Source organism: Diachasma alloeum, unplaced genomic scaffold (genome assembly GCF_001412515.2).
Source record: "Diachasma alloeum isolate Michigan unplaced genomic scaffold, Dall2.0 Dall_scaffold_00986, whole genome shotgun sequence".
In the NCBI taxonomy this organism is placed as follows: domain Eukaryota; kingdom Metazoa; phylum Arthropoda; class Insecta; order Hymenoptera; family Braconidae; genus Diachasma; species Diachasma alloeum.
In genome coordinates this window covers 27,824-42,537 of record NW_021681101.1, presented here as the reverse complement: position 1 = coordinate 42,537, position 14,714 = coordinate 27,824, and the positions used below count along the sequence as shown (strand labels likewise).

General features: G+C 40.1%; 1 protein-coding gene across 1 annotated transcript; it reads right to left on the bottom strand.

The window, feature by feature from the left end:
• Positions 1 to 1,444: 1,444 nt before the first annotated feature.
• Positions 1,445 to 2,068, bottom strand: LOC107045538. The gene has a single exon (XM_015267843.1). The coding sequence runs from the start codon at positions 2,066 to 2,068 to the stop codon at positions 1,445 to 1,447; it is 624 nt and encodes a 207-aa protein (XP_015123329.1).
• Positions 2,069 to 14,714: the final 12,646 nt, after the last annotated feature.

Below are 14,714 nucleotides of genomic sequence, written 5' to 3'. Positions count from 1 at the left end.
GATGCCCATCTCAGGACTCTGCATGGAGGAACGCAGCTGACTCTCGGTCAACTCCGAAGGTCTTACTGGATCCTCGGAGGAAGAGCCCCGGTAAGATCATTCATCCTGAGGTGCGTTCTATGCGCCAGACAGCGAGGGATCAGAGCTTCANCCAAACGATGATCCTCCCACTCCTGTTATGTGGACAGAACTACGAGTTTTCTTTAAATTCACCTTCCGTACTAGTTGATCTGAGATGAGCGAGAGTTCGGAGCCTGAATCCAACAAGAGTCGAACTTGATGCGGAGGGCAATAATCGCTCACTAGAAGAGCTAAACAAGTTGCGAGAAGGATTCCAGGCCGAGAGGTTTGCGCAGAACAACTATGGGCCGAACAAGGAATCGACGCTTGGGACGGTCCGCTTCAGGCCTCAGGATGGGCTGAAGACGCAGCCTGAGCAGCATCACCGCTGTGAGTGTACGTCACGACAGGCACGCTGGTCAAAGGAGCAGAAGCACTCGGGCGCTGAGCTCCTGCATCGTTGAGAGGGACTTGAGATGCTGGACCACGTTGAGCTGGACGACGAGAGCGATCAAAATGCAGCAGGGAATGGTGCCTCTCCTGGCGTGTCCTGCACGTACGAGTGGTCTGGCAGACTCTGATACTGTGCTTCTCCAGACAGTTGTAGCACAGATAGAGTCGTTCCACAACCTCCTTCCTTGCTGTTGATGTAAGCGACTTGAACCCGCTGCAAGAAGCGATGTAGTGATCCGTCTTGCAGTAGGAACAAGGATAGCCCGCGTCGGTNCTCCTTTGAGCGTCAGACGGCCCTACCTGAAGCCCTTCAGAGACCCTCAACCCTCCTGAAGCTTGCGCTTCATGTGCTAAGGTCGTCTGGTCAGAACGACAAGCGGAATCCGCCTGAACCAAAGACGAAGAGCGATGAGTCGAGCGAGTTACTAATCTCATATGGTCGAGATCCTCATACTCCTTGCGAAAGTCAGAGTAAAGCTCGAGAAAGCGCGCATCTTTTGAGATNGCTCCGATTTTATTTTCCCATGCCTCACGAAGCTTGTTGGACAAGCGACGAGTGAGCACGTGGACGACGATTGGACCCCAATGCTCTGTTGGCTGATCCAGTGCTTTGAGCGCGCTGAGTGAGTGCCTCAGAAACGGAGCTCGTCAATAAATTAAGGTCTGAGGCACCGTGCGTCTTCATCGGAGCAGGATTGAGAAGCTGGTCAAGGTGAGCTGCAATCAATAAGCGCTTGTTCTCGTGTCGATCGACCAAGATTCTCCATGCGATGCCGAAGGAATCTTCAGAGACGGGCAAATTAGAGATGAGCTTCAACGGTTCATTGGAGAGACAGAGACGGAGGTAGTGCATTCGCTCGACTCCAGGAATCTCCAGATTATTCCCGACCAGCGAATGGAAAAGGTCTCTCCATGGCCTCCACTCCTTATATCACTTCANAATCAATAAGCGCTTGTTCTCGTATCGATCGACCAAGATTCTCCATGCGATGCCGAAGGAATCTTCAGAGACGGGCAAATTAGAGATGAGCTTCAACGGCTCATTGGAGAGACAGAGACGGAGGTAGTGCATTCGCTCGACCCCAGGAATCTCCAGATTATTCCCGACCAGCGAATGGAAAAGGTCTCTCCATGGCCTCCACTCCTTATACACTCCAGAGAACTTCGGCAACTCAATCTCCGGAAGAGCTCTGCGCGTTGAACTCTGTAGTTGCGCGTCGCCAGGAACTCGAACCGATTGGTTGAGGTTAGGAGCCCCCTTCTTCTCCAACAGCTGCAACAGCGCTACTCTACCTGAAGCGTAATGCTTAAGCGCGAGATCGAAGACCTGATTCTTAAAATAATCAAGAGAGGTCAAATTCTCGACCTTCTGGTCGACGAGTTTCTCATGAGACGCTTCCAGCTTCGCCCAATACGTTTCCAGCATGACGAGCTTGGAATCCAGAGCCGTCACTCCGAACTGCTGGATGCTCTCCTCCTGTGACTCCGTGTAAATGCCTTCGATGAAGGATGCACGTGTCATCTGCAGCGAGATCAGCGCTTCGAGAGTTGCCATCTTGTGGAATTGTCAACAAAAAAAGAAAGAAAACCAACAAGAAAAACCACAACCTCGATCGACTGCTACGAAAAACTGAATAAAAAACAATAAGCGAACGTGCCAGGAGAGATGTTCAAAAATAAACAAAGAGCCAAGGACGCAGGTCAAAAAGCAAGAAAAAGCAATATGTGAAAAACAAAGCGTAGCCCGAAACTCCAACGCAGATCCAAAAAGCGTTAAATCGAGAAAAAAAAATAAATCACGTGCAGCCGAACTTGAGGAAAAATCAGCAAACTCCCAGAGAAGCGCAAAAAATTGTAATTAATTTGACTTCCCTTTTTGAGCGAGCTCTACGATAATCCACCTCCTTCTTCAGCGCAGGTCTGTAATACCCTGAGGTAGGTCGTTAGGGCTTTCCGATGGTCCAAGATACCCAAAGTTGGTCAATAATTCCTGGAGTAGGCCTGGAGCGTCGTTGATACGGTCCTGATGAGCGGAAATTCTGTAACGGGCCTTCGATGCTGGAGATACGGCCCTGAAGACGGAGTACAGGGGTGGGGCGATGAACGGGATCGACATNGGTAAGTAGGACCACTGGTGCGGGGCCCTCTGATCAGGTGTTACGGCACTGCACTGGCGTCCCCGTACTCCCGCGAAAAACACGGATGCCGCGAAAAAACAAACAAAAAACCGAAAAATATTCCACCGATCCGGCTCGAAGGACCAAAATGTTTGAGTTCGGATCTGGTTTCGGGAATATTTACTGGAGATGGGCGAAATTTAAATGGATTTTAATGGGAGCGGGAGAAGGTCCACAAATCACCACGCGTGCACGTTGGTCAACTCAGTCAATTTAATTTAAACAAAGTCAATATTTAATTCAGCTTCCAGAAAATCCACTCTGAGGCTATTATTCGATGTCATTCATCGACCATAATGTTCTCGACGCATTTGGCCCAATTTATTGTTGATGCAGGATCCAAACATTCTTTTAATAAAAGTCTGGGGGAATTTTTTGCGAACAGTATCTGTGGAATGATAATAATGATAGTAATTATAATCGTAGAATAGTTGAATTGTCTATGACGCCGAGGGCAAGGGGGACGTCACTTGTCGGTGGAGATCATGCCATTAACCAAGTGAATTATGTATTCACTTGGACAATGAGTTAATCGATGAGGAAATGACGGAATGTTTTTTTTGTAGTTGAAAATATTTTGAAGTTGGTAAGTGGTCCATTTACATTCAAGTGCTTTGAGATAGCGTTTATCCAGGGCCTCATTACGCTCAGCATCTTTTTCTATTTTACTCTTTCCCCCTCTCAAGTTGCTTCGCAATAGAACATCTTCAGGGAATAAAGCTAGTAGTAGCGAGGATGTCATTTTTGGGAAGGTGTCTTTGTCTGCTGCTGTCTCCCATTGATCTGCGGTGACGCATACGGTGCTTCCAGGTCTACCAATTTCCACCTTCATTGCAAACATTTTCTGTGTTATTGGGGTTCCTAATAAAAAATCCTCTAAATTCAATACCTTCTCCAGGGTTAAATAACGTTCGTATTCGATATTTTCTGTGTTATCAACTGCTGGAGGACATGGGGGAGCCACAGCACGTTGCGAAAATTGGTGTACGTATGGGCCTGCATTAGATGGATTAGGACGATTTTCAAGAACATCCATTCTGTTCTGCAGTTGCATGAAGTTTTTATTAGACGCTTGTATAGTAATCATTAGGTCATTCAACGACACGGCTCCTCCAGACATGGATGCTCGGTCACCATTACAAGAATTCTGTTGATGTGTGCAGGTGGAAGGCTTGAAATATTTCCCACCTCAGGAATTGTCATTCTAGTGACGTCTCTGTTGAATCAATGGAGCTAATGTTAATTTCAATTTCGTATGTCAATTTTCTCATTGACGATAAAAGAGCGAGTTTAAAAGAGATTGTATATATGCAGCAAATGAAACATGATGGTTGAGCATGAGTTTCATTACTTTTTTCCCGTGGTCGAGTTCAAATGATTCATGCAGGACACTGGAATTAGTACGTAGATTTGATGATGAGTTGGGACGATCGTTTGATTCCTAGATGATGCACGAAGAATTACAAGGAGTAAGAAGAGAGAGGGAATATCACTGAGTGAAAAATTCGTGATCAATTCAACAAAATCCATTTACCGATGATGATTCACTGTTCATCTCAAAATTTGGTGGTGGTGATGGTGGTAATGATGGTGGTGCTGATGGTGCTGGTAATGATGGTGAATGCTGAGCCTTTACAAAATCGTTAGGAATGAGTGGAATCAATAGCTAATCAATATCAATGTAAGACTTCAGTGACAAAAACTATTTGATAATGATGCACATGCCTCATTTCTTCCATCCTGCTTCTTGTTATTCTGGTCCCTTTCGCTTTTGTTGAGTGCTGGTGTATTTTCATATATCGCTGGCTCTTCCTGGATAATGCAGGATGTAAAAAAAGAAATTCGAATGAAAGAAAATCTGTTTGCATTAGAGAACAAAAGGAAAATCGTATGCCAGTGATCAGCAGCCGATAATACGAGGTCCAACGAGACCGAGTATCACAGCGAGTTCGTTTTACCCGTGATAATGCCTCATCGAAATTATCAGTCTGGTCAGAGGAGTTTTGTTCTGTTTGTTCAGAAGGAATGGGGAGTTCTCTGCTTTCTGGACCTTCATTGGAGATCTTGTACCTTTCAATTCATCGATGTATTTATCAAGTTTCGCGACACTTTCTATTGAGGGGGAGGGGGAAATTATTGTGGTTGATGTTGAAAAAGCCACAATTAATTCTCTAGGTAAATCCAAAATTCAATTAGAAGTACTTGAAATGGCCATGACAATCCCCTCGTAACAACGCCATCAACTCTTCGGTTCTTTCGTTCTATCCCGCCACTCTACCGCGTACGATTGTTCCGAGTCGACATCCTGGGTACGCAGAAATTCATCCACGTCATATTCCTTAACCCACTCTAAGGGGACTGGAGTGAATGTATCATCCTTATTAATCCACTTAATTAAGGCGTGCAGTTTTCCTCGTGAACCTTTTTTTCCTTTTTTTTCTTTCCTTCAATCGATAGATAAGAAAATTATTCACCGATGACAATGCAGATATTTTATTCAAGAATAATCATTTCATCAATTCGAGGACTCACTTCGTTGCCATTTTGCAAGTTCTGGAGGTTTGGAAGAGTTTTCGTTTATCGATAAAAACTATCTCTGTGACATCTGAACCTCAATTCAAAAAACAAGTAAATGGGATATTACCTCAATTCAAATCAATGCGGAATTTAATGGCATTACATTCTCAATGGCTCGATAAACGACTCAAATTATTGAATCGGCGATGGAAGAGAGAACTAAAAAGAGGCGTTATAAACTCTACAACAATTTCGGCAGTTCTGAAGAGGTGCCTGAAAGAACTAAGCGATATCGGATGGCGAGAAGAAGAGCAAGGTGATCGACTTATTAGGATGAATTTATTACTGATGCTTTCTGCATAATACATCCGAGGAACTTGAATTTTGATCTCATGGGGAAGAAAAACACATCTCGACGTTTCTCTCGATTTCTTTCATATTCGTATTTTGCATTTCAAGTGGTCCCTATTCAATTCTCTGGTATTATATCATAATAATAATAATTCTCGTCACTATTCATTGAATTCGTTTTGTTCATCGACGGGTCTAACCAGCGAGAAGTACTCGTAATCACGTCTATGCACGAAAATTAAATTTTAGCAAAATATCCAGTAGAATATCGATAAACTCAGTTTACTTGGTCAAGGATTTTTCCATGTAATCTTTATTCCACCCCCCCCCCACGAAATATTCAATATTTGACAGTTTTCTTCATTTCATAATTTGAATTAATCCCAGGAGTCAATCGAATTCCGGTGCAAACGCTTGAAAAATATTTCAAGAGACTTCATGAGAATTGTCCCAATGAGTCAGATTCCGACGAACACCAATGGTTTTGGGAAAACTTAGAGACTGGGTGGCCATCACCACCCAACGGAGATGATCGTACACGGCAGGTTAGGGATGAAGAATCAAAAAAATATGAGTAGAAGTCTCGAATTTTTCAACTGATACAGTCATTTCCATAATCACAGGAATATATGACAGATGATTTTTCACGGCCTAATTGCACTTCAAGTTGGAATGATTGGGAGTGGGATGAGTTGAATAATACGGAGAGAGATGAAATGCCGGACTTTGGGGCCAGTGATCGTAACGAAATGGAGGTGGGCATTTGCTCGTAGCTTCTGGATTCTACCAACCCTAAAATCCCGAATGCAAAACTGACATGATCAATATCTAATACTCTCATTCCCCTTTCACGTAGGATGCTGACTCAGAATCTGAAAATTTTGAGACAGGAGACAGTGTTACGACTGATGACCTCCAGAATGGATACCCCCTTGATGTTTTAATCAGAACTCTATTGATTATGGCGACGAAAATCAGACATCGATTGACTTGGGCTGCTAGTGAAGATTTCGTGAAGATGATGAATGTTCTGGTTAATTCTAAAACAGCGACTGAGGCAAAATATCAGTGGAAGAAAATTCTTGATACGTACTCGAACTACATGACTATCCACCAGTTTTGCAATGAGTGTGGTCATCACATTGGTCCACACGAAGGAAACCTAGACGAGAAATTAAATTTTCATCATTGCGATAGCCAGACAGATGCTAAGAAGAATTTCAAAGATGGGAATATTTTCATCTACTTATCTCTGTCTGCACAATTGCAGCAAATTCTTGAAACTTATGAGCATCATATTATTGATCCACTGAGTAGCGAGAAAAGTTATTCGATCAACGATATTTATGACAGGAAATTATATAAAAAAAATTATGTGAGGGATATGTTGAGTATCAATTTCAGTGTTGATGGCACTCCCGTGTTCAAGAGTTCAAACTTTTCGATTTACCCAATTTTGTGCACGTTGAACGAGTTAGGCCCGGCACAACGACGCTCGCGTGTCATGCTCGTTAGTTTGTGGTTCGGAAAAGGGAAACCGAAATTAATGAATGAATTCTTGAAGCCATTTGTAGAAGAATGTCAAATTCTCTATCATGTGGGTTTCAGTTATGAAAGTGGAGGGAACACCTTCACTAAACGGGTTCGGGTATTAGTCGGAGTTATTGATTCAGTAGCTAGACCACTATTGCGAAATTCACACCAGTTCAATCACGAATATGGATGTGGCTTATGTTTACATTCTGGAGAGTCTGTTCCGAGGTTACGAGGGCACACTAGGGTGTACCCCATTTCTCCTGAAGGGAGTCCGTTCGGGGAGGGTCTTCGTAATCACGCGGATACACTGATTCATGCTGAGAAGAATGAAAAAGGGGTAAAGGGGCGGTCTATTCTATGTGATATTCCGGATTTCGATATAGTCAAAAACCTGGACGTGGCCTGGCTACACGCGGTTGCGTTAGGAGTAACCAGACAATTCGCGAAGCTCTGGTTCAAGTCTACAAATTCCGGAAAGCCATTTTATTTTGGCCATCTGCTACCAGCTGTTGATAACATTCTGATGTCATTCAAGCCATCTCTCAATATTTCACGAACTCCACGAAAGATTTCCGAGCGGACATATTGGATAGCGCATGAATGGGTAACATGGCTTCTTTGTTATAGTTTATCAACGATAAAAGCCGCAGGTTTTCCGAGGAAATATATAAGCCACTGGAGTCTACTCGTTGATGGTATTTATGTTCTCATGAAAAAATCAATAACAAAATGCGAGATTGAGTACACTACGAGATCTTTTCAAATTTGTGCAGAACATTGAAAGTTTGTACAGAAAGGAACACATTTCGTTCAACGTCTATCTGCTTATGTATCTTCCGGGAAGCGTTCTCAATTCGGGTCTCCTATGGACTCACAGTTCTTTCCGCTACGAAGATTACAATCCAATCCTTCTAAGTTATGTGCAAAGCTCTAATGGTGTGGCCTTACAAGTTTGCAGTACTTTTCGAATATCAACTACAATTTCGCATTTAGAACGAATTTGTATCGATCACCTGACGTACAAACAAAAAAATACTTGAGCAGTGTGCTAAACAAGAAGTATTTACCAAAAAGTGTTTTATTGTTAGACAGTGTTCATGTGGTTGGTAAATCGACATCAATCCACCAACTACCACAGGAAGACTTCTTGGCTTTACGAAGAATTAATGTCAATACCACGCAAGCCCAGTTAGTTCGATGTTACAAGAGGGTAATCCTGCATAATCGAGATACGCGGTAGCGTATCGGCCAAGAAAAGTTTTGACCGACTGAGTAAAACATCAGGCCGAGAGCACCGCGTATCTATACACGACAGACCTTCCCCTTCCACTACCTTTAAATGATTTACATTCGGTATAATGAAAACGGGATGACAAATCGGGCGTGTCGTTAGTTACATTATATAAATCGCCTATGAGCTTTTCAACGGTGTAAATATGGTATTTTTTGGATTAACAGTAAAAAAGATAGGCGCATAGCAACGAGTTGATATTCACATTCTCGCGATTCACATTATAAAGTGTGAGAATCAAGTTGTAACGTTGGCAGCGCCGGTCCAACTGAGCTTCATATCAAACGTTGAAGTGTTGCCACCAGTGCATTTGAATGTGGGTTGTGATGTTGTTAAGGAGAACCACAGAAAATGTTCTTCTTCACGTTAAATCACTTATTAGAATGAAACGGAAAATCGACTCGGTGTTCTNAAAAAGAATTCTTTGTGAACATTTTGTTCGACTATTCCTATAAGGAAATCAGTTCATCTCTCCACGAAATACAATCCATATAGGAATCATCAGAGCAAAAATTGAATGAGGAACCAAATCAAGTCAGAAAATTGTTAATAGATGATTAAAATTTGAAATTCGGTGGAGAGAATAAATCTGGAGTGGAACTGTTTATTTCCATTCAATTGTTGATTTAAAAAATGTTCCATCTTATGAAAAATGAATCAGTTAAATTGAATTGAAAAGAACAAATTTCACCGGATGTAAAAACAGTCCTTGCTTATTTTGAAAAAAATGATGAAATCTGCCTAAAAACACAAAAACAAATCTTTTTGTAAAAAAACTGGGTCAAGAAAAATTTTTGTTTTATTCCTACTGGGAAATCGAAGTTTTTGAAAAATACATAGAAATAAAAAAGGAAGCCAAGTTAGGAATTTTGAATAAATGGTCATAGTGCACAATCAGGTTTCTATAAGAAAAATAGTTCTCAATGGACTAAGTATTCTAAAAAAATTCTCCATGATATCAAATATCAGTAGGAGCAACACCAACGTTCTTGGCGCGGACTTTTTCAATTCACTGTCTGTATCAATCTACTCCTCCATCCATTGATCCGCGCCAAGGACGTTGGTCCTGCTCCTACTGATTTTTTATTTCATGGAGAATTTTTTTAGAATACTTAGTCCATTGAGAACTATTTTTCTTATAGAAACCTGATTGTGCACTATCACCATTCATTCAAAATTCCTAACTTGGCTTCCTTTTTTATTTCTATGTATTTTTCAAAAACTTCGATTTCCTAGTAAGAATCAAACAAAACTTCTTCTTAGCCCAGTGGTTTTTTACAAAAATCAAGTCATTCATTCGATGCAGTATACTAGAGTAACGAAACGAAACAGTTATACAGTTCTTTTACGTAACGCCGAAATATTCGAAATCAAGTGTTTTGTAGTTGTAAAAATCGGTAATGTTGAAACTTGTTATGCGATTGGAAGGTACTTCAAACAAATATTGCGACCTCTTGTTTCCCATCGTGAATTAAAATATTTGATTATTCTCAATAGAATCGATGATGGCTCGGCAGCAATACCTGTTACAGAGATCAATGAAAAAGTTGTTATACTAGAATCCTCCGGTCTCGATACGATTGTTGCTTATGTGCGTCCAAATCATTATGAATTGTGAATGTAATTTCTACATTCATGCCATTATCCAGAGATAAATATAATAATATTGTTTGTGTATCGCAGATATATTCATGGTTGTAGATATCATTAAGCATGTACTAAACCAAATGGATGAATAAAAATATTCCTTGGTAATCATATTTCTTATTCCTCCGGGAAGGGGGTTAAAAATTCCAGGGATTCTGCTGACAAAATCTATAGTAAAAAAATTAGAATATAATGAAAATTTGTCGGGGATAGAGATGAAAGTAGGGTTCATTTATCCATGAATAATTACGGAATCCTCGACGTAAAAACAACCCGCCAATTCCACAAAAATTCTTAGACATCCAAGAATTTGTGTGTTCTGAACAGTAATAAGTCATGAAATTTCTGTAAGATATTACTACTTTCAGACAATTTGCGTAACGTTTTCGTACTTTTTCGGTGGCAGACCGAAGAATTTCCGGAAGGTTTCAGATTTATTCTCTTGGATTCCAGCAAAAACCCACTGAAAACAATTCTCGTTTACGGATTACATGAATAGTTCCATAATTTTTATTGAATATTTTTCTCCGCGTAGAGAAAACAGGAATACAAAGAAAAATAAACAAAAACCGTTTTTCGCCTTCCTCTTCCCTATCGTGCAATAAAAGAGATAATGAGAACTAAGGATTTCGGGATGGGATTATATAATAAGTAAAGTCGATGGAGTGTGGCTTACGGGAGGGCAAGAGGGGATGGCAGATGAGGGTAAGGGTAATATTTGGGTAGGATCAGTGTGAAAGTGGAAGGGGTTGTATCGATCTGCTGGGAGGGAGGGTAAGTACACGCCTACGTATTTCCCTGAGTTCCAACCACCCACTCACCTCACGTCCATCCCTGGTTTTCCACCCTTTTCACCCGCTTCACCTCGCTCACCCACTACCGTCTTCCTTGTCTCTTTCCTCCTCTGCTCTTAATGAATGACTGACGCAGGATTCACTATATATTTGTATGTATTTTGTACATACGTTACAATGCAAACGCAGAAGGCCAATATCTACAATATGCGTGTTCCGGGGTCGTGGGTGGACGGAGGGTTGTAGTTGGGGGAAGAGGAAAGGGCTAAAGAGACTGGCCATCTTCATTTCAAGCATTTGGTCTTGTGGTCGTCTCTCTCACTGTCCCTTTTTCGAACGTTGTTTGCGTATTATCTATATTTGGAGTGGGGGCTCTTTGGAAGTGGGATTTAGAGGATTGGAGATGCAAATTATGGAGTTTAATGTTGTGAATTTTGAGGGATATTTAATGATTATTGAGCGGTTTGCAGTGGGAAGAAGATTTATTCGTTGACGAAAACCGCCATTCCGAACAGAGGAAAATAGTGTAAATTTATAGAGATCGTGTAGAGAGGGAATCATGTTACTGCTTTTCGTAGCTTATGAATACCGCAATCAATTAAGTGATGTGTCAGACTGGTTTTTCTCATTCTTAGGATGAGAATTCGTATTGAATTCGATGAAAGGAAAATAAATTATTAATGAGCCAGAAATTATGAAACATGCAGGGGTGCGAGCCTGTCCGACAGAAGACATGTGACTGTTCCTTTTTGCGTAGTTAGTGTTTTTATTCCTTTTATTTATACCAATTTCATTGGTAGTAAGCTTCTCAATGGATTCGTAGCAATTCCTCAATCCTGTGACAGGCATACAAATGCAACCACATTCTACAGCATGTCTACAGAGAGATATATTGAATATATTGAACGTCCAACCATATTCAACATATTGAACCCTTTGATGAAATGGATTCATCCAAAAGGTAAATGACTAAATATCTCCGAAATCGCTCGATCGATTGCCCCCATCCAAAATACCAACCCTGTATATTATAATAGCTATAATTATACCAAATTTCAACTCGCTATTTCCATCTTTGCTTCCGGATAGAAGCTTTGTGATCGTTCATTTTTACGATCTAATTTTGCTTGGAAATGATATAGAATGTCATGAAACGTCAACATATGATGTTTTTATATGTGTGTGTATGTGTATGTCCGTATGTATGCGGATTTTTCGATTTTTTTTAATAAATTTTCACAAAACAAGCAAGCAGGGTTCGAGCCTTTTTGGTAGAGGCAATCGGACATGACGAATAAATATGGTACTATCATAAATATTTGCTCTTATATGCGATGAAACCAGTCGCACCTATATGGACCAGTTTGACAAACAATTATGAATACATGGAGACCTCTACAATTTTGAAGTGAATAAATACATCTACACATGGAGTTATAAACTCCAGAAGCACGTGAGATCTTCATGTGACATAACATTCTAAGTAATTATGATAAAAAATCCGATGGCTGAAGGAAAACACGGTCATACCCGACTAGAAATTTGACTCGGCAAACCCTTCGGCCCTGATGCGGCATGCCGAGCCTGACGTTGGGCGCTGGTGTGGTCAACCGAGTCTGCCCCAGATGAGGCGCGTTACGCGAGTTTCACGTTTGGGCCGGATCATGGTTGCCGTATCCAAGCCGAGTCGTAGGGGCCAATTAAAATTATTATTAATCTTGTTGGTAATTTATCATCAATTATTGCTCATTCAATCGTCACTCTCAAAATTGTTCCGAAAATTTTTAAATGACACCGGTTCAATAATTTCATATATTTGTACACATGGATGATTCGACTATCCACGATCATTCTTAATAATGGAAAAAAAAAGAAAATAATTATATGCTATCAAAATTGATCATCTATTGTTTATCACTCTTGACTCCCTAACGTATTTATCGCTGAGAAACCGATTTTTTTTAACCTAAAATATTCCACCCATGACTGGTTTCGAACCCGGGACCTACAGATTACTAATCCTACGTCTTAGCCAACTAGCTTTTTTGTTTTTTTAAAGGTGTTTATTGTCATAGTAGCCAAATATAAGACACTGATGAGTTTAACATTTCTCCAATAAACAAAAGATTACTTATCTAGAATGAATTTATACAAAAAAGTCGTCCAACGACGTGCTTTGCTATAATCTCTATCGGTATGACTGGTGGTGCTATTATTCCTATTTATTAGCGTATACCTGATCAATAAGGTTGCTATTCATGTTTCTTGAGTGGAAAGGCTTAAAAAACCACTTTATATCTATTTTGTGCTAGTGAGCACCCTATCCTAAACTTAATAACTAAAAATTCGATTTATTATACATATATACATTATTTACAAGGGATAAATTATTAAGCAAGCTCCAACGCATAGTTTCTTATTTATTGCTTCACAAACGTCTGAGGAGAGTCTTGACACCGCATGGATTGTGGAATGTTTGTGTTTGAATCCGAATTGTCTGTTCGGTATAATATTATTCTCTTTGATAAAGGAGTTGAGTGCGATATTTATTACTATTTCAAACACTTTTCCTATATTGGGTAGTAAACTTATTGGCTTGTGACTACTCGGTAAACCGCGATTCTAACCTCGCTTCGCTCAGTTAGATCGCGGTTTACGGGCCTTCTGATGAAAAATTGCATTCATCACACGGTCCAAAAGTATTTTCTGACGAATGTGCCTTCGGCTCGGCCAATAAAGCCACATTCGTCAGAAAATACTTTGTGGACCTGCTGATGAAAATAACTATTTCGTCATTGAGGTGAAATTTTTCGAATAAATTATGAAATTCTACTTTAAAATTTTCATTCTGTTCATGGGGTATATATAGTGATATAATTATTAACTTGTAACCATTATCAAGCGGAAATTGCAGGGCTAATGCTTCCATTATTTTTATGTTATTACTGTATGACGTGCCAATTATTGAGTAGTCTAGAGGTTTCTTGACTAGAATGGTGATTCCTCACTAGGGTGGCCCATTTTACGGGTATTCCTGAATATTTCCGATTTCGCCTCAAAAAATGATTCTTCAGTTGATAAAATACCCCTGTGAATTTTTTCATATTTTTAAACTGCATTTTGATGGTTGCGCCGTGTGTTTAAAGTTTGACTAACATTTTTGACCTACTGGCAGTAGAGGTCATAAAACTTGGGTAGAAGTTAAATATCCTCAATGATGCGCCCGTGTCAGGTAGTAAGTATGGCTCCGAGTGAGGGTTCGGGTGTGTCACCTAGGTAATTTTTTTTTTTTTGTATTCTTTAGTCTTTAATTATTCTCGATATATTGAGAATTGGATAGTCCTCATGGGCAAAATATATTTTTTCAATCTGAAGAATGTATGAAATTAATTAAAATGTTTCGAAAAATAATGATATAAAATAGACGTGAAGGAAATAAGCATCATTAACCTTCTGAGTTGAATAAACGCTCCCAGGATTCCTTCGAATTAAGTTAGATTTGTCTCATGCCTTTTTTGTTACAAATGTAGTTGATACTTCTTTCAAATATATGGGAAATATAAAATTCTCAATATATCAAAAATAATCAAACAGTAAAAAATACAAAAAATCAAAGAAAAAGAAGTTATTGAAAATTTGACACATGAGATATTGAAGAACAATTTTTCAGGCCTAATGAATGGAATCCCCTCTTCCACCACTCCCTGACATTATCGTGGATTTTCCTTGCTCCCTTCTGCCGCCTGAAGCGTATTACTGACGCACTACAGTTATCATAGAAGGTTTTCCTCTTTTCTTATCATTTTTTCATGAATGCATCATCCGAAAACATGAAAACTATACAGAAAATTTCAGCTAAATTTTAAAGCAGCTCTACGATGCGAGTTC